Source organism: Sapajus apella, unplaced genomic scaffold, assembly GCF_009761245.1.
Source record: "Sapajus apella isolate SASKATOON/1434 unplaced genomic scaffold, GSC_monkey_1.0 scaffold57, whole genome shotgun sequence".
Taxonomy (NCBI): Eukaryota; Metazoa; Chordata; class Mammalia; order Primates; family Cebidae; genus Sapajus; species Sapajus apella.
The window spans coordinates 151,342-171,937 of record NW_022436997.1 but is presented as its reverse complement, the minus strand read 5'-3'; the positions used below and the strand labels follow the sequence as shown (position 1 = coordinate 171,937).

General features: G+C 36.7%; 1 protein-coding gene across 9 annotated transcripts in view; it reads right to left on the bottom strand.

Moving 5' to 3' along the window:
- PIAS2 (protein inhibitor of activated STAT 2) overlaps positions 1 to 20,596 on the bottom strand; it is a 170,338-nt gene that overhangs the window by 40,314 nt on the left and 109,428 nt on the right. For 3 of the 9 annotated variants that reach the window (XM_032245231.1, XM_032245229.1, XM_032245226.1), the window contains 2 exons: positions 17,275 to 17,312; positions 12,319 to 14,579 (listed from right to left, as the gene is read on the bottom strand). In XM_032245231.1, coding sequence (XP_032101122.1) covers positions 14,397 to 14,579; positions 17,275 to 17,312 — 221 coding nt within the window. In that variant the 3' untranslated portion in view covers positions 12,319 to 14,396. Of the gene's footprint in view, positions 1 to 12,318; positions 20,444 to 20,596 lie in introns of those variants that run through there. The other 6 variants (XM_032245233.1, XM_032245232.1, XM_032245230.1 and 3 more) reach the window with 4 other exon arrangements.

Here is a 20,596-nt window from a genome sequence, read left to right as displayed (position 1 = left end):
TATCTTTTAAATTTCAACATTTGTTACTCTTATATTTTATGTCTTTTGTAAATAGTATATTATTTAATATTTGATCATCTTTGTCTCATAATTAGAGCATTTAGTCCATTTTCACTTAGTGTAAAAGTGGACAACATGCAAGGACAAATGAAAACTCTAGGAAAGAGTCAAAGGCAAATGCAAGAAATCAAAACACCATCATAGAAACGAAGAATCCCATTAATGAGCTCATCAACAGACTGGACACAGCTGAGGAAAGAGCTAAGGGACTTGAAGAAATGTCAGTCAAAACTGAAATGCAAAGAGGAAAAATGAAAAAATGCACAACAAAATATTCGAGAACTATGGGAGAGTTACAAAAGGTGTAATACACAAACAGGAATACTAGAGGGAGAAGAAAGGGAACAGAGGAAATATGTGAAATAATAACAGAGAATTTCCCAATATTAGTGATAGATACCACACCACAGATCGAAGAAACTCTGAGAACATCAAACAGGGTAAATACCAAAAACAAAAGTCACTTAGGCTACGATATTAAAACTGCAAAAAAATCAAAGAGAAAATCTTCAAAGAATCCAAAAGAACAAAACACTCAACCTATACAGAAGCATAAAAATTACCTTGTACTTCTCTTCAGAAACCATGTAAGCAATAAAAAAGGAGTGACATATTTAAACATCCTACCAGAAGTCTTAGCTATTGCAGTAAGATAAGACAAGGTATGTAGACTGGGAAGAAAAAAATAAAACTTTCTCCACAGATGGCAAGATTATTACAATTATAAAGAAAATCCAAAGGAATTGATGGGGAAACTTCTGGAACTAATAAGTGATTACAGCAAAGTTGGAGAATACAAGGCTGATATACAAAAGTTCACTGCTTTCTTATATTTAAGAAATAACAGTTGGAATTTGAAACAAAAACACAGTTATCATTTATATTGCCATCATTTACATTAGTATTTCACTACCAAGTACAATACTTAGGTATATACCTAACACAATATATACAAGATCTACATGAGAAAAATTACAAGACCCTGATGAAAGAAATCAAAGGACTAAATAAGTAGAGAGATATTCCATGTCTATAAATAAGAAGACATTATTGTTGTTCTTCCCAACTTGATTTATAGAATCAACACAGTTCCAGTCAAAATCTCAGCAAGTTATTTTGTGGATTTCTACAAATTCAACCATGAAGAACAATGTCTGAGGACTTAGTCTATGTGACTTCATGACTAACCATAAAGCTATAGTAATCAAAACAGTGAAGTACTGGCAAAAGGAAAGACCAGCAGATCAATGGAAAAGAAAAGAGAGCACAGAAACAGACCTCACAAATGTAGTCAACTGTTTCTGTTTTTTGTTTTTTTTTTTGAGATGGAGTCTCACTGTGTTGCCCAGGCTGGAGTGCAGTGGCTTGATCTCAGCTCACTGCAACCTCCACCTCCCAGGTTCAAGTGATTTTCCTGCATCTGCCTCCTGAGTAGCTGGGACTACAGGTGCACACGCCACCACACCTGGCTAACTTTTGTATTTTTAGTAGAGAGAGGGTTTCACCGTGTTGGCCAGGCTGGTTTTGAACTCCTGATGTCGAGAGATCCACCCGCCACAGCCTCCCAAAATGCTGGGATTACAGGCATGAGCCACTGAGGCCAGCCCTGATCTTTGACTAAGGAACAATGGCAATGGAAAAAAGATATCTTTTCACCAAATGGTGCTGCAACAACTGGAAATCCACATGTAAAAAAACAGATCTACAAACGGACCTCACACTCTACACAAAAATTAACTCAAAATGGATCAAAGTCCTAAATGTAAGAGTTAAAAATTGTAAAACTCTTGGAAGAAAAAATGTGGGTATATCTTCATGACTTCAAATTTGGTTGGTAGTGGATTTTTAGATATAAAACCAAAAGCATGGACAACAAAGAAAAGGACAGATTGGAGACTTCCTCAAAATTTATCTGTGCTTCAAAGGACAGTATCAAGAAAGCAAAAAGACAATCCACAAAATGGGAGAAAATATTTGCAACTTCATATTTCTTAATGAGGGCCTTTACCTACAATATATGAAATACTCTTACAACTCAGTAATAAAGTCAGATAGCCCAATTAAAACATAGCCAAAGGATCTGAATAGACATTTCTCCAAAGAAATATATAAATGACCAGGCCAGGCAGTGACTCACACCTGTAATCCTAGCACTTTTGGAGGCTGAGGTGGGCGATCATTTGAACCCAGGGGTTTCAGACCATCCTGGGCAACCATCTCTACCAAAAATAAATAAATAAATAATCTGGGCATGATAGAAAAAAAAAGTAGCCGGTGTGGTGGTGTGCACCTGTAGTTCCAGCTAGTCAGGAGGCTGAGGTGGGAGGATCACTTGAACTCAGGAGGTGGAGGCTGCAGTGACTGAGATCATGCAACTGCACTCCAGCCTTGGTGAAAGAGACCTTGTCTCTAAAAAAAGAAAGAAAGAAAATATACAAATGACCAATAAACACATGAAAAAAATGGTCAACATCATTTGATAAATGATTATTAGGGAAACACAAATCAAAACCATAATCAGTTAATATTTCCAACCCACTAGACTGGCTGTAATAAAAAATAATAACAAATGAATTGAAGAAATTGGAACCATCATACATTGCATGGTGAGCAGTAACTTTGGAAAAGTCTGGCAGTTCCTCAAAATGTTAAACACGGAGTTATATATGACCCACCAATGCTACTCCTAGGTCCATACCCTAGAGAAATGAAAATGTATGGATACAAATACATGTACATGAATGTTCACAGCATCATCATTTATAATAGCCAAACTGTGGAAACAATCCAAAAGTGAATCCAAACTAGTGAATGAATAAACAAAGCATGGTATATCCATACAATGTTGTTATTTGGCCATGGAATAGAGTAAAACACTGATACATCTACAGCATGGGTAAACTTTGAAAACATTAGGCTAACTCAATAAAGCTGGTCACAAGACCACATATATGATTTGATATGAAGTGTTCAGAACAAGCAAATACCTAGAAACACAAAGTAGATCAGTGGTTGCCTAGTGTTGGGAAGTATAGTGCAATGAACGGGAGTGACTGCTAATGGCTATGTAGTTTCTTTTTAGGGTGAGAATAATGTTCTACAATGGATTGTGGTGATGATATACAATGCTGTGAAAATACTAAAAAAGCAATAAATCGTACATTTTAAATGGGTGAATTGTATATGCGTTAGGGGTGTGTGTGTTGGAATCCTCACCCTTCATTCCTTAGAATGTGATCTTACTTGGGAATAGGGTCTTTACAGAGGTAATCTAATTAAATGAGGTCATTAAGGTAGATCCTAATCCAATATGATGCTCGTCCTAACAGAAGGGAAATTTGGACACAGAGACAAACATGCACAGAAGAAAGACTATATGAAGAGACACAAGGAGAAGACTGCCACCTACAAGCCAATGAGAAAAGCCTGAAACACATTCTTCCTTCAGAGTCCTTAGAAGGAAACAACCAGCTGACACCTTCATTTCAGACTTGCAGCCTGCAGATCATGAGACAATACACTTCTGTTAAGACACTCTGTGGAGCTTTACAAAGGCAGCCCTAGCATATGTAAAGCTTTACATATGTGTGTATATGTGTCTGCATATGTACAGCTTTACATATTTATGTATACACACACAAAGGAACAGGAATATATACATATACACACACATATACATAAAGAGCTTATGAGAAAGTCACTTCAAATATAATGGCATAGTTAAGTTCCAAGTAAAAACTATTTTAGACACTTGATTAGCAAAACAAAAAATCTTGGCCCTCACGGAACTTACATTCTAATGGAATATTAATAGTTGAGCATACCAAGAATGTAGGTCAAGTGGCTGGGGGAAATCCTGCTGACCAGCAAGATTACACCTACATTTCCAGGGCTGAGAGAAGAATATGAGTTCCCTAAGATAGAAAAAGACGTGTTGGCACAATAACCAAGAAATGAGAGACTGTGTCAACTGCAGATGTTGAAGCTAGTAAAAATCGAGTCCAAGAGACCTGGCAATTATGAGGACATTTGACTACAGCAAAAATAATTCAAGGAGTGTGATGGCAGCTGAGATTCCAGCATGTCAACTATTTACCAGCAATTTTAGGAGATTACCTCTGCCATTCTCTTGCACCAATGTGACAAAACCCCAACCCTGAATAAATCCAGCCTCTGACCTCTTCCACAACTATGGCCTTGACAATGAACATTACTGAAGAAAACGCTGCCATTTAGCTATCACTGTAAGTCTACAGTGTCCAACTCACTGCTAGTCCATCCTCTAATTCTCCAGGATTGCTATTTCAAACTAGCTGTTGTCCTCATACATCATCCTTATCTTCTCACTTCTGGAATCGGCCACATCAATCACATGGTTCTCAAAGACATGAAAGCCAAACGGAAGTAATTCTTTTAACTCTGCCGTTCAAATGACACACATGCCTACATTCACACCCATCCCTTCATCTGCCTTTGATCTGGATGCCAACTTCCTCCTCCTGTTCAGGAACCTTGGTGTACCAATGATCTTGGTCAACCCCTCCTGTACCCCTGGCATTTTTACTTCTACTGTTTCTCTCCCACTATCCTATTAGCAATTAAACATGAAATTCAAGTTTCTTCCACTAGAAAACAAAAAAACGCTCACGCCTATAATCCTAGCACTAGCTTTTTGGGAGGCTGAGGTAGGCAGATCACCTGAGGTCAGGAGTTCAAGACCAGCCTGGCCAACATGGTGAAACTCCTTCTCTATTAAAAATATAAACATTAGCTGGGCGTAGTGATGCACACCTCTAATCCCAGCTCCTCGGAAGACTGAGGCAGGACAATTGCCTGAACCCAGGAGGCAGAGGTTGCAGTGAGCAGAGATTACGCCACTGCACTCCAGCCTGGGCAACTGAGAGGCTCTGTCTTTAAAAAAAAAAAAAAGAAAAAAAAAAAATTCCCTCAACGACATACAATTGTGTAGCTCTTCCCCTCATAACAGTTTTTTAAACAGTTGCCCATACTTGTTACTGCATTTCTTTACTTTGGGGTCCTTCCCCACTGGTCACTCCACTGCAATTGTTCTTGATGAAATTACTAGATACAGCCTGGTTAAGAAAGCCAAAGGAAGACAAAAATTACCTTAATTCCTCATTTATAAGATGCATATTCAACCCTCCCCAACATTTTAATAGGATGCATACTGAAGAACTTTCATTGACCAATGAAAGCAATAGGTCACAGTTTAATTAGAAGGTTTAATTTTTCTTTGTTTACATTAATCTTATAATCAGGTACTTAGATTCAATCAAATACGGTGTCGTTTTAAATGAAAGGTTTTGTTTTTTTTTTAAAAAAAAACGGATACTTACTTTTTCAGGTTGTATTAGCAGCTTTTAACTTCACTAACCACTTGGTCTTGAAATACTTCATTTTTTAGCCTCTGCAATACCACATACTTTAGTTCCTCTTCGGTCTCAGCTGCTCCTTCTTGATCTCCTTGTTTTCCTTTTCCAGTCTTCTTTTCTCACTCATCAACTCCTCTGGATGCGTTCACACACTTTCATAGTTTCAGTGCTACTACCCATCAATTGTAGGATATGTCTTTAACTTATGAAATAGCAGGTGGGCATGTCTTTCAGATATCAGGTCAACTGATTCTTGTTCCAGGTCCAAAGTATTGAGTCTCACAATGATTTGGATCAGGTGGCTAGCCATGAGACTGAGGATAAATTACGTTTACATTTATAATTATATTGTATCATTCAGTGTGGCATACCTCACCCAGATAAGGTGGTCCTCAGTACATAACATAGAGTATATCACATGAAGAATTTCTCTAGCCTTTTATACACAGTAGGCTGGGTCTACAAAGAGCTGCTTAGGCTTCCAGGTTTAATACACCTATTCCCAAATTATTATCCCCACTATCTACTCACCCCTTGTTAATGGCCCGGGCCTCTGTAAGTTTTTGGAGTTCAGAAGGTCAGTGTGCTGCCTTCCAACACCTCAGCATCCATCTCCTATACCACCTACCCTAAATATGCACCTCCTTCTGTTTCCCTCTCTTGGTGAATGCTTGCTGCTCAGGTACTATATATTCCAAAGGTATTCAATTTCCAGTCAACATAAGTCAAATGCAAATCGTCATCCACCATTTCTTCATCCACAAATATTTACTGAGCACCTTCTATGCACCACATACCATGATAGGCTCTGGGATTCAAGTGAAAAAAGTTATCACCCTTGCCCTCATGGAGCTTACAATCTAGCAGGGGAAACAGACAATATGCAGGAATTATTTTACGTATTAATAGGATACAAACAGAGTACTGTGCTAAGAGGATAGTTAGGAAACACTTGGTTTTTAGATAGAATGATCAAGAAAGGAACTTCTGAGAAAGTAGTTACAAACTGGATTTGAAGTTCTACTCCTCAACCACAAGCTGCATAGGCAAGTAAGTCACTTACCCTCTCAGAATCTGTTTCCGCATTTGTAATATGGAGATAATCACACCAAACTCAACAAATTCTCATTACTACTAATGATCATGAAAGCTCTTCAATGCCTCCTCATGGTTTTACAAGGCCCTTCATAATCTGTCTATGCATATTTCTCTTAATATTCCTTAGCAAACTTCCGGCAATTCTAAACATTTTCAGCCCTCTTTCTGGACAAGCTTTTAATTAATCCTCACATTTCTACACATTACTTCTAACAGATCATTGAAGTGGCTCATTTACATGCTCCTGTTGCACCCTATACTTTGCCTTTTACTATCAACATTGTAATCTCCCTACTTCACACCTCTGCTGATGCTACTGGAGCACAACTTTGGTGAGGGCAGGAACCTGTCTTGTGTTCCAAGCGCCTGATACAATGCCCGGCACCTAATATAACCTCAAATATTTGATGACTGAGATCATTTGTAAGCCAAGAGAAAAGCAGCAGTAGAGAGGTGAAAGACAAGAGAAGGGAAGTCTGATGGGGAAGGTCCAAAAGATGACAGGAGGAGACCAGAGTCAAAGGCTCATGCGGCCGAGCTGGCCTTAAAGGCCTACTTCATTCTCTGAGACTGGAATAAAGAAGGATGGAGGTCGGCATAGGTGGGGAGAAATCATGCTGACGGACTGCCCCTTCTGTTTGAATTAAGCAGCAAAGTCATCTTCTGAGAAGGATGTGGTCTGAAAAGAGAGCAGTAACATTTGTTCTAACTCATGAGAATGGGCAAAGGAACTATGCCACGTTGTGTCAGATGATGGATAGGTGACTGAGGATTTGCTCAAGGCTGCAATAATGAAAGAGCAGTCGAAGCTAGACAAGTAGCAAAGAGGAAAACAGAAGGCATGGTTCAGGAGAAGAAAATGTTGGAGGTAAAGTAACCTAAACCTTACAGACCAACTTGGATAAATCACCTATAGAATGCTGAAGATAATTAAGAATGACCACCAGAATCATGACGGCAAGGAACACTATGAGCCGAAGTCTCCAGCAATTAAAGGGGAGTAATAAGGCAGTTATAAGACTAAAGGTAGCTGATAGCACAACCTCTTGGCATGGGCTTCTGAGGCAGAGGCTTTTGACGAGGCATTACGATGGAGTAGGGAGGAAAGACAGCAATCACTGTATTGAGATATGTAGAATGTGAACATAGCCCACACTGGTGTGAGCAGTAGGGGATGGCAGGGCCTCAGGTGGCAACCAAATATGGGCAAGGCAGTAAAGAGAAAAATCAAAAGAAAAGGCTAAGATGTAGCCAAGCGTAGCCTAGGAAGGAGGCAGTGGATGGATGACTGGTGGGGTGACTAGAACTTAACATAGAATGGAGATAAATGAAAGCAAAAATGGATGACAAGGGAGGTTTGTACTTTTAAAGACTGCAGAAAAACCAGGAATGAGACTCACAGATGCTTCCTTTCTGAAATCCCAGGCTTAACATTCAGTTCATCACTGTCTCCTATACATGATTCATCTTCACTCTAAACTGCCTCCTGTCTCTGTAAATAGTGCCATTAACATCCAAGTTACCCAGGCTTGAAAAATGGATTCAAACCTTATTCCTATATTCAGTCACTGAATCTTGAGTCTTCCTTTGAAATGGCTTCAGCATCCACTCCTTCCTTATTACGGTGGCCATCAACTGAAAACAGTTCTCATTAAGTCTAGATTCTCACACCAGTCTCCTAGATAGCACAGCTAATTAATGTCACTTCAGTTTAGGCAGAGGGCTTTTGGGGCAAGTATAGGTCAGATTCCCAAGTTCACTACTCATTTGCTGTGACCTTGGGAAACTCATCTAAACCTGTTTCATTTGTAAATTGGGGAATACCACCACTTTCCTCTGAGGAGGCAATGCAAGAACGAGACATTCTTGGAAAGTTCTTTGCACTAAGTTTTTTTTTGTTTTGTTTTGAGTAAGAGTCTCACTGTCACCCGGCTGGAGTACAATGGCACACTATTGAGTCACTGCAACCTCTGCCTCCCAGGTTCAAGCAATTCTCATCCCTCAGCCTCCCAAGTAGCTGGGATTACAGACATGAGCCACTATGCACTGCTAATTTTTTGTACTTTTAGTAGCGATGGGGTTTCACCATGTTGGCCAGGCTGGTCTCAAACTCCTGGCCTCAAGTGCTCTGCCTGCCTTGGCCTCCCAGAGTGCTGGGATTACATGCATGAGACACCATGCCCAACCTAAAAATTATTGATTTTTGGAACCTTAATTATAAGCTGCCTGATGTCTGGAACCAAAACTTCTATAACACTCTATCCCACATGTACCCATAGAACACTCTGAATAAAAGTCTGAAGGCCAAAATAAGAGGCGTATTCTATTTTATAAAACAGTTAACACTCTGTCACTTAAAAGAATTAAGCTTTGAGAACACACAGCTTTTTTAAAAAGCCATTCAGAAATAGGAAGTAGTTTGGGAAATAATGATTGTGCTATGCCAATCAAGAAAATGTTGTGCCTCAAACATCTGAAGATAGCAATCTGTTTTCTCTTTCCCCGCAGCTACACTTACTGGAAACACAAGGGAATACAAAGTGAAAACAGGTAATGTTTGCCTGTTTTTATAGTTTTTAGCCTTACCACTCTTCAGTTTGGGGACAAAATGCCTTCGGCTCAGTAGATTCTACTGCCTTTGGGGAGCTTAGAAAGACCATAATGGGACCTACAAGAAGAGGAAAAAGAGAGCTGATCTCTAAGGGTGGGCCCTAGGTACAAACGACTTTTTTAAAAAGTGACATCATTTTTGAACTAAAAATGGAAAACACAGTTTGACAATATTTGTGCAACTTTACAGTGCAAGAAAAATCATGTGAAAAGGTTGGATAGCCATATGTGCTTCTGAAATATGTCAGATCATATATATCATATATTTAATATACATAAATATTTTTTTTTTTTGGAGACAATCTCACTTTGTTACCCAGGCTGGAGTGCAGTGGCACAATCTCAGCTCACTGCAACCTCCACCTCCCAGGTTCAAGCGATTCTCCTGCCTTGGCCTCCCAAGTAGCTGGCACTATAGGTGCCTGCCACCACATCCAGCTAATTTTTGTAGTTCTGGTAGAGATGGGGTTTCACCATGTTAGCTAGGCTGGTCTTGAACTCCTGACTTAGGTGATCCACCAACCGTGGCTTCACAAAGTGCTGGGATTATAGGCGTGAGCCTCCGTGCCCAGCCCATGTCAGATATATTTAAAACTAAGAAAGCCTGGGAAAGTCTCTGGCTTTGATCTACAAATTAGTTAACCCTGTTCCACAGGATCAGAAGGGCAAGTCTTAGTGTGATGCCTGCATAAAGATAAAATGTTGTATGTTCTTGGAAACTATGGCTAGACCACTCTTCTTATACCATCTAGTTGGACTACAAATTAGCATACCCATTCGGAAAAGTGATATGAATCAAGAACTATAAAAGTGTTCATACCCTTCACCAAAACGTCCACCTCCAGGATTTTATCCTAAGAAAGAAATTTATACACAAAAACATTCACTGTGGTAATATGAGATACAATCTAAACTCTTCAAAATAGGGAAACGTTATATGAATTATGGCACATCCATAACAATGGAGTACCATAAAATTAATAATAGTTGACACAGTTTTTAATGACATGGAATAATGCCTGTAGATTGAGGGGGAAACCCCAAGATACATATTACACTGAGAATGATGAAACTATGTAAAAATATGCAGAAGTAGCAAAGACACTAGCAAGGAATATGCAAAAATAGCAAAAGTGATTTTTTTCTGGTAACAGAATTATAGTCAATTGTTACACTTTTCTGTATTGTCTAAATTTTCCACAATGAGCATGTACTATCGACATAAACAGAAAAAACAAACACTATTTAACCAGGCAAGCATTAAAGAATGGACATTTTATACAGCTTTATTTCTTTTAGGAACTGCAGGTTCCTAAAAAAGTGTGTGTGGGGGGGGTGTTACAAACCAGACACTTGGCAGGAGCATTAGATTCAAAAAGCAGAGAAACGGTTAATTCTTTTCTACCTGTTTCACCACATTCATTTAGAACTGTAGTAAAAAAGATGATGAATCAGGTTGAATTACCAAACATCAATCTAAATGACAACTTAAAGCTCCCATATCACATGGACGCAGGACCACTAAATCCAGTGTCAGACATGTTTAAACGGTGCACTGCTCTACATTTTTTTAAGATGAAGAGCTGGAAAATAATGGTAATGCCATTATGACATTCCATGAAAATGTAGAAAACCTTGCAGGAAAATTTAAGAAAATAAAAATGTTTACTAAAGAAAGAATGGACCAGCTAAGTGCTTTTTTTACCAACTGAAGGCTAGAGAAATGAAAGGCATACCTGTGAAATTAATGCTCTAAAAAAATTGACTTTACTTAAAATACAAACAAATGTCAACTAATGAATACTTTATTGGCAGAAGACAACTTGGTTAGAAATGGTGTTCAGTGTCTGAAAGGTCTGAATGTCCAAGTCAAAACAGTCCCTGTTCAATCCTACTTCACTTAAAATCCAACATTTTACCTTTCTTCAAATTCCTCAAGACTAAGAAAAACTCGAGTTTTATACCAAGAATTACAAATCAACTTATACTCACTATCCCTTACCCATGCATATTTTCATTCTAACTTTTCTGAAACACATTACCAGATAAGTGCCATATAACCTAAATTCACCTCAATGCTTTGATTTTGCCTTTACAATTATCTTAGGATAGATGCCAAGTTTTTATAACTTCTGGCCAGAAAACCCTGAAGTGGCTCATCTAAAGGTCAGAAAGTGAGTGAAAGCAGACCTCAGGCACAAAGCTATTTTCAGCACCAATTACACTGTGGGGGGTTACCAGAGCAAGAAAAGTCCTTCATATTTCTAAGTGAAAAAGATAAAAAAATTTGACTTTAGAAGACTGACAATTACTGTTCCTTTCCTAAGACATTCCAGAGAATCACTAGTTGGCTGACAGAATGTAGGTGACAGCTAAGATGACCCCTCTGAAATTCCCTTATATTTGGTTGAGCAGAAATCTGGGCTAGAAAAATAAACTACTAGAAAGTCAGGGTCTGGACAGAAACAGGGACCATATTAAAGGCTGATGGCTTAACCGTCATGATTATGTCTTTGTCATAAGGCCAAAGGCATAAAGTACTAATGTCCAAAGACAGATACACAATGTAAGCCCCAATTTTAAGATTATAAACTTCAAAGTGTATTATTTATTTATTTAGAGACAGCATTTCACTCTTGTTGCCCAGGCTGGAGTGCAATGGGGCACTCTTGGCTCACCACAACCTCCGCCTCCCAGGTTCAAGTGATTCTGCCTCAGTGTTCCGAGTAGCTGGGATTACAGACATGCACTGCCACGTACAGCTAATTTTGTATTTTTAGTAGAGACAGGGTTTCTCCATGTTGGTCAGGCTGGTCTCAAACTCCCAACCTTGGGTGATCCACCCACGCTGACCTCCCAAATTGCTGGGATTACAGGTGTGAGCCACTGCACCCAGCCTCCAACTATATTTTTTAAAATGCTAGTTGCCTGTATGAGATAAATTAAAAATTTATATGTAATTTCAGTGTAAAACTCCAAAACTGAACATTAAAACTGTTCACAGAAAAAGAAAAAAAAAAAATCACAATTACAAAAGCACAGAGGTATCAGTTATAAGAACCAAGTAAATAAACTAATTTCTATTAATATTCTCATTTACTTTATAAAGCTTTGTTCATTAAATTGGGGGAGTCTGACAATCTAAAGCATAACAAAATAACAAATATACATCATTTCTTTATTAACAAATTATACCACACAAATCACATTAAACATTTTCTATCTGATTACAGAGTCAACAGAAATTGCACCTGTATTTAGGGCAGCAAAATAAAATTTTATTAGAAAGAAATACTATATCTGGACCAAAAAACTTCAACATGGCTTGGAAATGTAATGACTAAGAAGGTAAAACTGGCAACAATGGTGCAACTACTATTGGAAGATTTGGGGCTTTCCCCCCCAAGTCTTTAAAATAAGCAGTCCCCACAAAGGGATAATCCACTGAATAAGGAGACGGTGTAGCCAAAGAATGGATGATATGGAAAACCACATGAAATTAAATCAATGTAAAAAGAGCACACAAAGGCCATGGAAACTTGAGAAGATGGAAAAAAAAAAGGACACAACAACAACAAGCAAAAACAAGTCAGCTCCTTGGAGTTGTACCAACTCTTAAGTATTACATCCCTATTCTAACTGAAATAGAAGAGTCCTCACCTGGGCACTTCAGTTTGAGAGATCAATTGGTTAGACTGGCCATTAAAAACAAAAAAAGGACTTTGTTTTTAAGGTAGATAAAGCTTAGAGAGAGAAAGCTAAACAGAAAAGTACTAAATCCTTGTGAACTCAAAAATGATTTAGGAGGTCAAATGATGCAAACTGTAAAACTTAGATGAAAATGTTTCTCTAAGAGTAAAACCCAGTTTTCTGTGTGATTTAAAACCAAACACACACACTATAGAAGATAAATTTTCAAAGTGCACCAAATAAAACCTCAGAGGTTCCTTGGAGTGTTTGGGGTAGCATGGATTGAGACAGGTAGTGGGTTCAGGCCCATCCTCCCCAAACTTTCTCCACTTTAATTCAAACATTTCTAATTCTCTTTTGTCTTTTGTGGTTTCAGGGAAGATTTCCTCTTAAAAAAATGAAAAAGAATTCTAACGCTGTCCCTTTCCCTAAGTTTGAAAATCTCTGCTGAGACTGAAATTACACTGGTGAGAAATATGATCATAAATCTAAAACACATTTTCTATGTTAGTGCTACCAAAATACAAAGTTTTAACAAATATTTGATTACTATTCTGTGAAATAAATGAGCAAATTCAGTTCCTGGGAAGAAATTACATTTTGTTATTACCACCTCCCAAAATCTGCTCTTCTGCTGGCTTCCAGATATCAATATTTGATAGTGCTAACAAATTTCTAACAAACATTCCAGTCATACCGTACCTCAAAGACATTTCATTCAATGGCTGTATAGAATTTCTTTTTTGAGAAGGTAAGCCTCAAATTTGTAACTCCAGAATGAAGAGTGTACAGTTACTAAAAATATAATAATACACATTATGTCAGGGCAGAATCTGCATAGTGCTCTTAAACATAATCACCAATGAAGAGTAGCCAAATTCCAGAACTTCACACAGCATTAATTAGCAAACAACATCAAAGCGTAAATGATAACCAGGAAAAAAACACATAACACAAATGCCATTTTTTCTTTGATGGGATCATGAAGAAAAGTGGAACTGCAGGAAGAAAAGTGGAACCCAAAGCCACTTACTGAAACTTCATTACTTCAATGAAACAGAACAGATCTCCGTGGAAAGGACTCATTCAGCAAACGTAAGTTCTTTCCATATATTTTTTTCCTTCATATAAGGTTAAACAGAATTGGCTGTCATTCTAGAATCAGTGGTTACAATGTTTTTTTTTTTTAATTAGAAAAAAGTTTACTTGAATATTTACATAATTTATTGCTCTATTATAACAAAAACTTTTTTTCACTGATTTGTAGACTCCATCCATTAATGTACGAAAGTGAAATCCATCTCTCAGGAAGATACAGTTATGGCTGAATGTATCTGATGCTGAGAGTACAGTATGATTAAGAAAAATCCTTGCATGTCATTTGGTTCTTGTTTCAGTCTTCTGTGTTCACCTCAGAAAGCAAAAGAATCCATTTGACTTTCAATAAATAACAAATCGTTAAAAAAAAAAAATAGTTTCCAAAGACTAGAAATCCAAGAAAAAGCAGTTCTGATGAGTGATTCCCAGAATCAAGTGAGTCCTCCGTTAGTCCAATGAGATGATGTCAGGAATGTTACTTCCACTGCTGGTTATGACCCCTGTCTCACTCCTGCTGCTGGATGAACTAACATGAGTACTGCTTTCATGGGAGCTGGTGGTGGTGACAGACGTACTGCTTGCTGTTAAGGGTGAGGTGAGACTATCCAAAAACATAGGAGGACAGTACTGCTTGAAACAAACAATGATGTCAATGAGGAAGAGGCTACTTGATTTTAAATAGAGACTAGAAATTATTAAATATGCACAAGCAATAGCCACATATTTAAATCCCACTGGGATTTAAAAATTGCTCAAAACTCCACATCTTTGGGTGGAAGGTGGCATGAATTTAGCTATTTTACATTATTTAGATAATGCAGCATATTCTTGATTCTCTCTAAACTTGTGGAACTTGTTTGCTGACCACATACAAAGGTAAAAGTACAAACAATGTCAACAATAACTGAAGTCATTTAATACTAAATATTGGCCCTCCAATTAACAATTCATACTTAATCTCAAAAAGAATTTGCTCCCTAACTGTATTTAGTTGGGTGTCAATTTTGAAAGAATTGTTTTGCTTACACTGGCATTTTTGCTTAATACCATTTAAAAAAGTATTTGTTAGCCTTTCTTAGTGTGAATTGAATATCAAACAGATCTTTTATGAATGTTAAGGCTGACCAGCTGAATGATCGCATTGGACTCCTTTGTATATAAACATAAAATATATGTGTCATCAGAATGACAACATTCACTCTAAAACAGAGACTACACAGTAGCTATCACAGGATGCTCAGGAGAAAATTATCTCAGGTAATCACAAAGTTTTACAATAAATGTTAAAGAAGATTTAATCTCATCTTCCTTGTGATGCCTGCTCAACACCCCTTTCCTAGTGCTCGTATTTCACAAGTCCCCTTACAATCCTGACTGCTGATCCCAAACAAGTACAAACCTGAGTGTACTACTCTAATATTGTCCAAGAGGAGTGAAGAGAGATGAGCTAAAAACATTGTATCAGTATAGAATATTTTACGTGAGAAACAACTGCACTTCAGCAAAACAAGAGGCCTAGAGATATCTTGCAAGAGATGTTTTAAGTTTGTCATTAGTTCAACTGTATGAAAGATCAGTAAGCAAATCTGATTCATATTCCTCATTCTATAGATTATGCAGCTTATCATTAGAGACACTGGATTACAAAACAGGAATTTAGAAGTCAAGTTATTTAGACTACATGATTTCCAAGACCCGTGAATAAAACAGTCCCAGGTTTAAGTTGCCAGTCAGAGGGACAGCAATAACTAAAATTCAAGCTGCCCTTCAAAAGAACAAGTTATTTAATGCTTTGGAAGGATAACTGTTTCGGTTCATCAGTAAAATCCATGCTACACACAGAATCAAGGGACATTAGTTATGGAGAGAAGAGCAGTTCTTAAAGAGCTTCTAAGGAGCTCTGAAGACAGTTGAATTGTCAGGTATTAAACCTCTTTTCTAAAATCAAATCAATTTCTAACTTTCCACTAAAACTGGGGAGCAAATCGAGAACAAACCCCAGAAGCTTACATTTTATTCCTGCTAACTCTCAGGCAGTTATTGATTGCCTTGTAAGAAAAAGATATTCTTCATTTATGAAAGTAGTGCTAGATGCTACAGTCCTGCCATCAATAGGCTCTATGCATTGAATTCTTAATAGTACTCAGGTTGCAGCCACTTAAGTTCTAACCTTGTATCCCTTATTGTAGATACAATAACAGGAATTAAGGAATAATATGGAGGTCAAGTAGTAAAACCTAAGGATTCTACGGCAAACTGAAGGCCCCACCTTACCCTTCTACTACTGACTCACCAAGTAAGTTAGACCACTACTAAGTATACAAAATAGAGCTATGAAATAAAAACCTCTAGGTTCCAAGATAATTTTAAAAAGAACTGATCAAATAAAAATCAGTAATCCTTTAAGTCTGAAGAATAAATTTCCTAGAAAGATATACAGATACCTTTGCTAGGTACTTTTGTTATATATACTGCTATAAAGAGGTCAACTCAGAATGACAAGAAATTCCTGAGTCTGCATATTACCATGGGCCCAAATTTCTAGTGCTGTTCATGTAATCAGAAACAGAGTACTGAAACAGGAGGCTGATATAGGACCTGTGCTTAGCTGACTGAGCAGCTTGTGAAGCAGTGACCTGTGGTTCTTCCTCTGTAGGTTTCTATACTTAACTCCTCTCCAAGTCTATTGTTCTGTGTCACTTTCTCCCTTCACTTTTATCATGCCTTCTCCTCCTCTGCTCTGCCTCTGCTATAAGCCTGTCTATGCAATCCACACTCACTGCAAGGTCTTCATGTTGGGACTCTGAGCTATTAGAGTTTCTCATCTTTGACTGAGAAAACAGGGATGACTGACATAAAGCAACTTGAAACTGGGGTCTCCCCAAAGTCTAAATTTGAATGTCTTTAAAAACAATGAAGAATCAAGTTAATGAGTCAAGTCTGTCTCATCACATTTAGCTATTAATTTTCTGGGTACAGAATATTTTAGCTAAAAAATAAAACTGTATTTGTAAAATTTTAACTTCCAGCCACTAAGCACTGCTTCCATTCATTCTAATCATTCAAATGTTTGTAAGAGATGCCAACTGATTAAGCTAAATAAAATTAAATTCAAAATTTAGATATTAAAGACAAAAATCATGAACTGAAAAACAACTTTATTCCTCCAAATAAAATTATGAAATATTTGCACAGTACTTCCTTTCCATCAATGTAAGTAATTCAAGAGTTGACTGTCCTGATTTTATGCAACTGGCCATTTTTAGTTAGTATGACATAATCAACAATCAAATACAAATTAGTTGCTTAAATTCAGGATACATACCTGGGGATCAACTGGAATAAGGGAAAGAAAATCCAAACCTAAAACAAAAATGCTTTGTTAATAGTTGCCTCATATTTTGGAGACCAGAATTATTTCCCTAAATCATTTTTACTTATCACAAATCACAAAACATTTGTGGTAAGTGCTTACCACTCAGCCACGGGGAAGTGCTACACCATGATCAGTGATATCTGAAGTGTTTAAAACCCAAAGATGAATATATTATCTGATAAAACAACTGGTAAAACTAGCTCCCAGAGACTCAAAGGCAAAAGTCCAAAAATTTCCAAAGAAGGACTAGTCAAAACAAATGTTTCCCCTTTTGTCACTTAACAGAATGAGAAGCAATAAAAACGATGAGCTAATGATCTAGATTCGAATCATTAAAAAAAAAAAAAAAACCATACTTAAGCTCTTAAGATACTTCATATTTATTTTTCAGAAATACAGATGTTCATCTAAATATCACTTCTAAACAGACATCTATTTCAATGATAGCTCTCTGTCCCCACTGCCCCCACATCAAGAGCAATACACAGTCCAACGCTCTGCACAAAGCGCACACTTGGGAATTGCTGTGCTAACAGGCTTAAGTTATCAAGGGTTATTGGGTTCTGAGCTAACGTAATTTTCTAAACCAGAGAACTGTAATTGCCCAATTAGGTTTTAGAAAAGAGGAATGTGTAAAAGGTTGTCCAGTAATATAATTCTGACGTATTCAAGTATTCAAGAAATAACAATAAATAATTTAAAATTCCACGTCTGAAAAGTCTAGTAATAAACTACAAAGTCAGTTCATTCCTAGACCTCCCTGTGTGACTAAACTCCCTTCAATTACTTCAAAACATTAAAAAAGAAACCATAAGTCATTAAGACATGCCAATTTCTATTCAATTCCACGAATTTTTATGCTGGCATTCAGTGACACCCCGAATATAACCACCACACAGAGAAAGTCTGACATTATGCTTTTATACAAAATGGAGAATATCAGTGGGGACATTTAAAATATTTATAACCAGTATGAATTTATAACTCAAAAAATTTAAATATATTTATTCTCTTATAATCTCTAAATAAGGGTACTACAAAAATGCTTACCAAGTGATACAAGCTGTAGCACCAATCATCTGAAAGAAATCATTCCAACGATTTCTAAAGCATTTAAAATTGTTGCTATACATTTTTTTCTTCCTTTTTTTGGGAGACACTGAGTCTGCTCTGCTGCTGAGGTGAGATTGCAGAGGCACGATTATAACTCACTGCAGCCTTCACTTCCTGGCTCAAGCAATACTCCAACCTCAGCCTCCCAAGAAGCAGGGACTACAGGTATGTGCCACCATGCCCAGTTAATTATTATTATTATTTTTATAGAGACACGGTCTTGCTATGTTGCCCAGGTTGGTTTTGAACTCCAGAACTCAAGCAATCTTCCAACCTCAGCCTCCCAAAGTGCTGGGATTACAAACATAAGCCACTGCACCCAGCTTGCTGTAATTTTTCATTTCATAAGTCCGTCACTATGATACAGTGGTTTGAGCTAATAGTAAACTGAAAAGAATTACAACAAACTTTTCCAATGACTTCTCTATTAAAATAATAGGTAAGATATCTCAATAAGCAGACTTTTTCTTCATATTAATAATACTGTTCAGTAAATCCCCTTCTGCCAAACGGTAATTCAAAATTTGTCTAGCCCTTATAATGCCTTCAGAGTTTTGCATTTTCAGTATTTCTATTATGTTTATGGAAATGTTATTTATTTTGTTCTGCTTCAAATGGTATATTTTCTTCATTTTTACAAGAACTTCCACCTTTTCATAGTTTTTCAGTTTTCTTCATTTTTACAATAGCTCCTACCTTTTTATACTTTTTCAGTTTCGTGTGTTCAATCATTTTATTGTTTGTTGTATCTCTCGTCCATGATAGTAATTGAAACCTTTTTATAATGCTAAAGTATTGACAATGCTGTTGGAATATTGTGTGCTAAAGCCAAACCACTCAAAAATGCTCATTTTCTAAATGTTCAACTATTTCCATTTCATAATTTCAATTAAAATCCACAAGCCTGATATAAAACATTTAAAAAATTATATATCAAGCCTGTGTATTTATTTTAATTGAAATTAAAAATTGAAACTATCCCCAGAGAATGCTCATTAAGGACCAAAGACTTTTCCTGTTTTCGTTATTTCAATTCCAGTTCTTCAATGTACTGTAATTCTCTTTGATGATTTCATGTGTGGCAGTAAATATAAAGACTATTTAGAAAAGAATTAAGAGATTTACTTGATCTGTATCTTTTGATACCTCATCCATGGAGACTTGAATGTGGTGACTTATGCCCATCATAATAAAATACCTAGAAATTTTTCTAAAATTTTGGTTGGAATTCTAGATTGTTTACCAAGCATTACACAGGTGCTGTCTATATAAACCCTGTCTAATGCAAGTATTTCTCTTACTGAAACCATTTTTTTCCTCAAGCACTAAAAGTGAAGTTTGATGTAGTATTTTAGATGCTATTCTTTCTAACAAAAAACAAAACCATTAAAGTCTTCCTGCATTTTACATTTTAAGCAGAATATTACAAGTCTTATATGAAATAAAGTTTCATCAGTAGTGACTAAATTTTACTGCCTTGTTTCATAAGTTTAGCAAAATGCTGTTTCATATTTCACCGTAAGTTTCAACTGCAGCGTGTCACACTGATATACTTTTATGCCCTCCTAAGAACTTCATGGTTGAAATGCTTAATTACTTTTAACTAAAAAGCAGGTAGTGTTAACACTATTAACACTGATAAAATTTTAATTTAAAAATTTTAAGTGCTTCATTGTTAAACTGACTCATTAGACATCTTTCCTCATTGATGACAACACATTTTCCTTACATGAGCCATAAACTTTAACAAAGCATAACTGCTACATGACTAAATATGGATATGTTTAGCACTTTCAAATTTTAATGATACAACTTTTGAGCACCATTCGCACCTGACAATATGGCACTAGCAATAATAAGGCAGTCATATTTTTCCTTGAAATAATCAAGCTGTTTTCCACTCCATAAATAAAATTATTTGTTTTATTTTATATTCACTGTTGCACAGTATCAGAAGATGTTCCAAGCGTCAGTTCATTATTAATATCATTTCTTCTTTGTTCTCCTGCAGATTCAGAAGATTCATGTTTATGATGTTTAAAAGAAATGTTAAGAAATGTATTAAAACTTTATCTCTCCATTCTTGGTGTTCTATTTAATATTTTATTATAAATTATTAAGTTATCAATACCAAAACTCTTCACAGTATGACTAATTA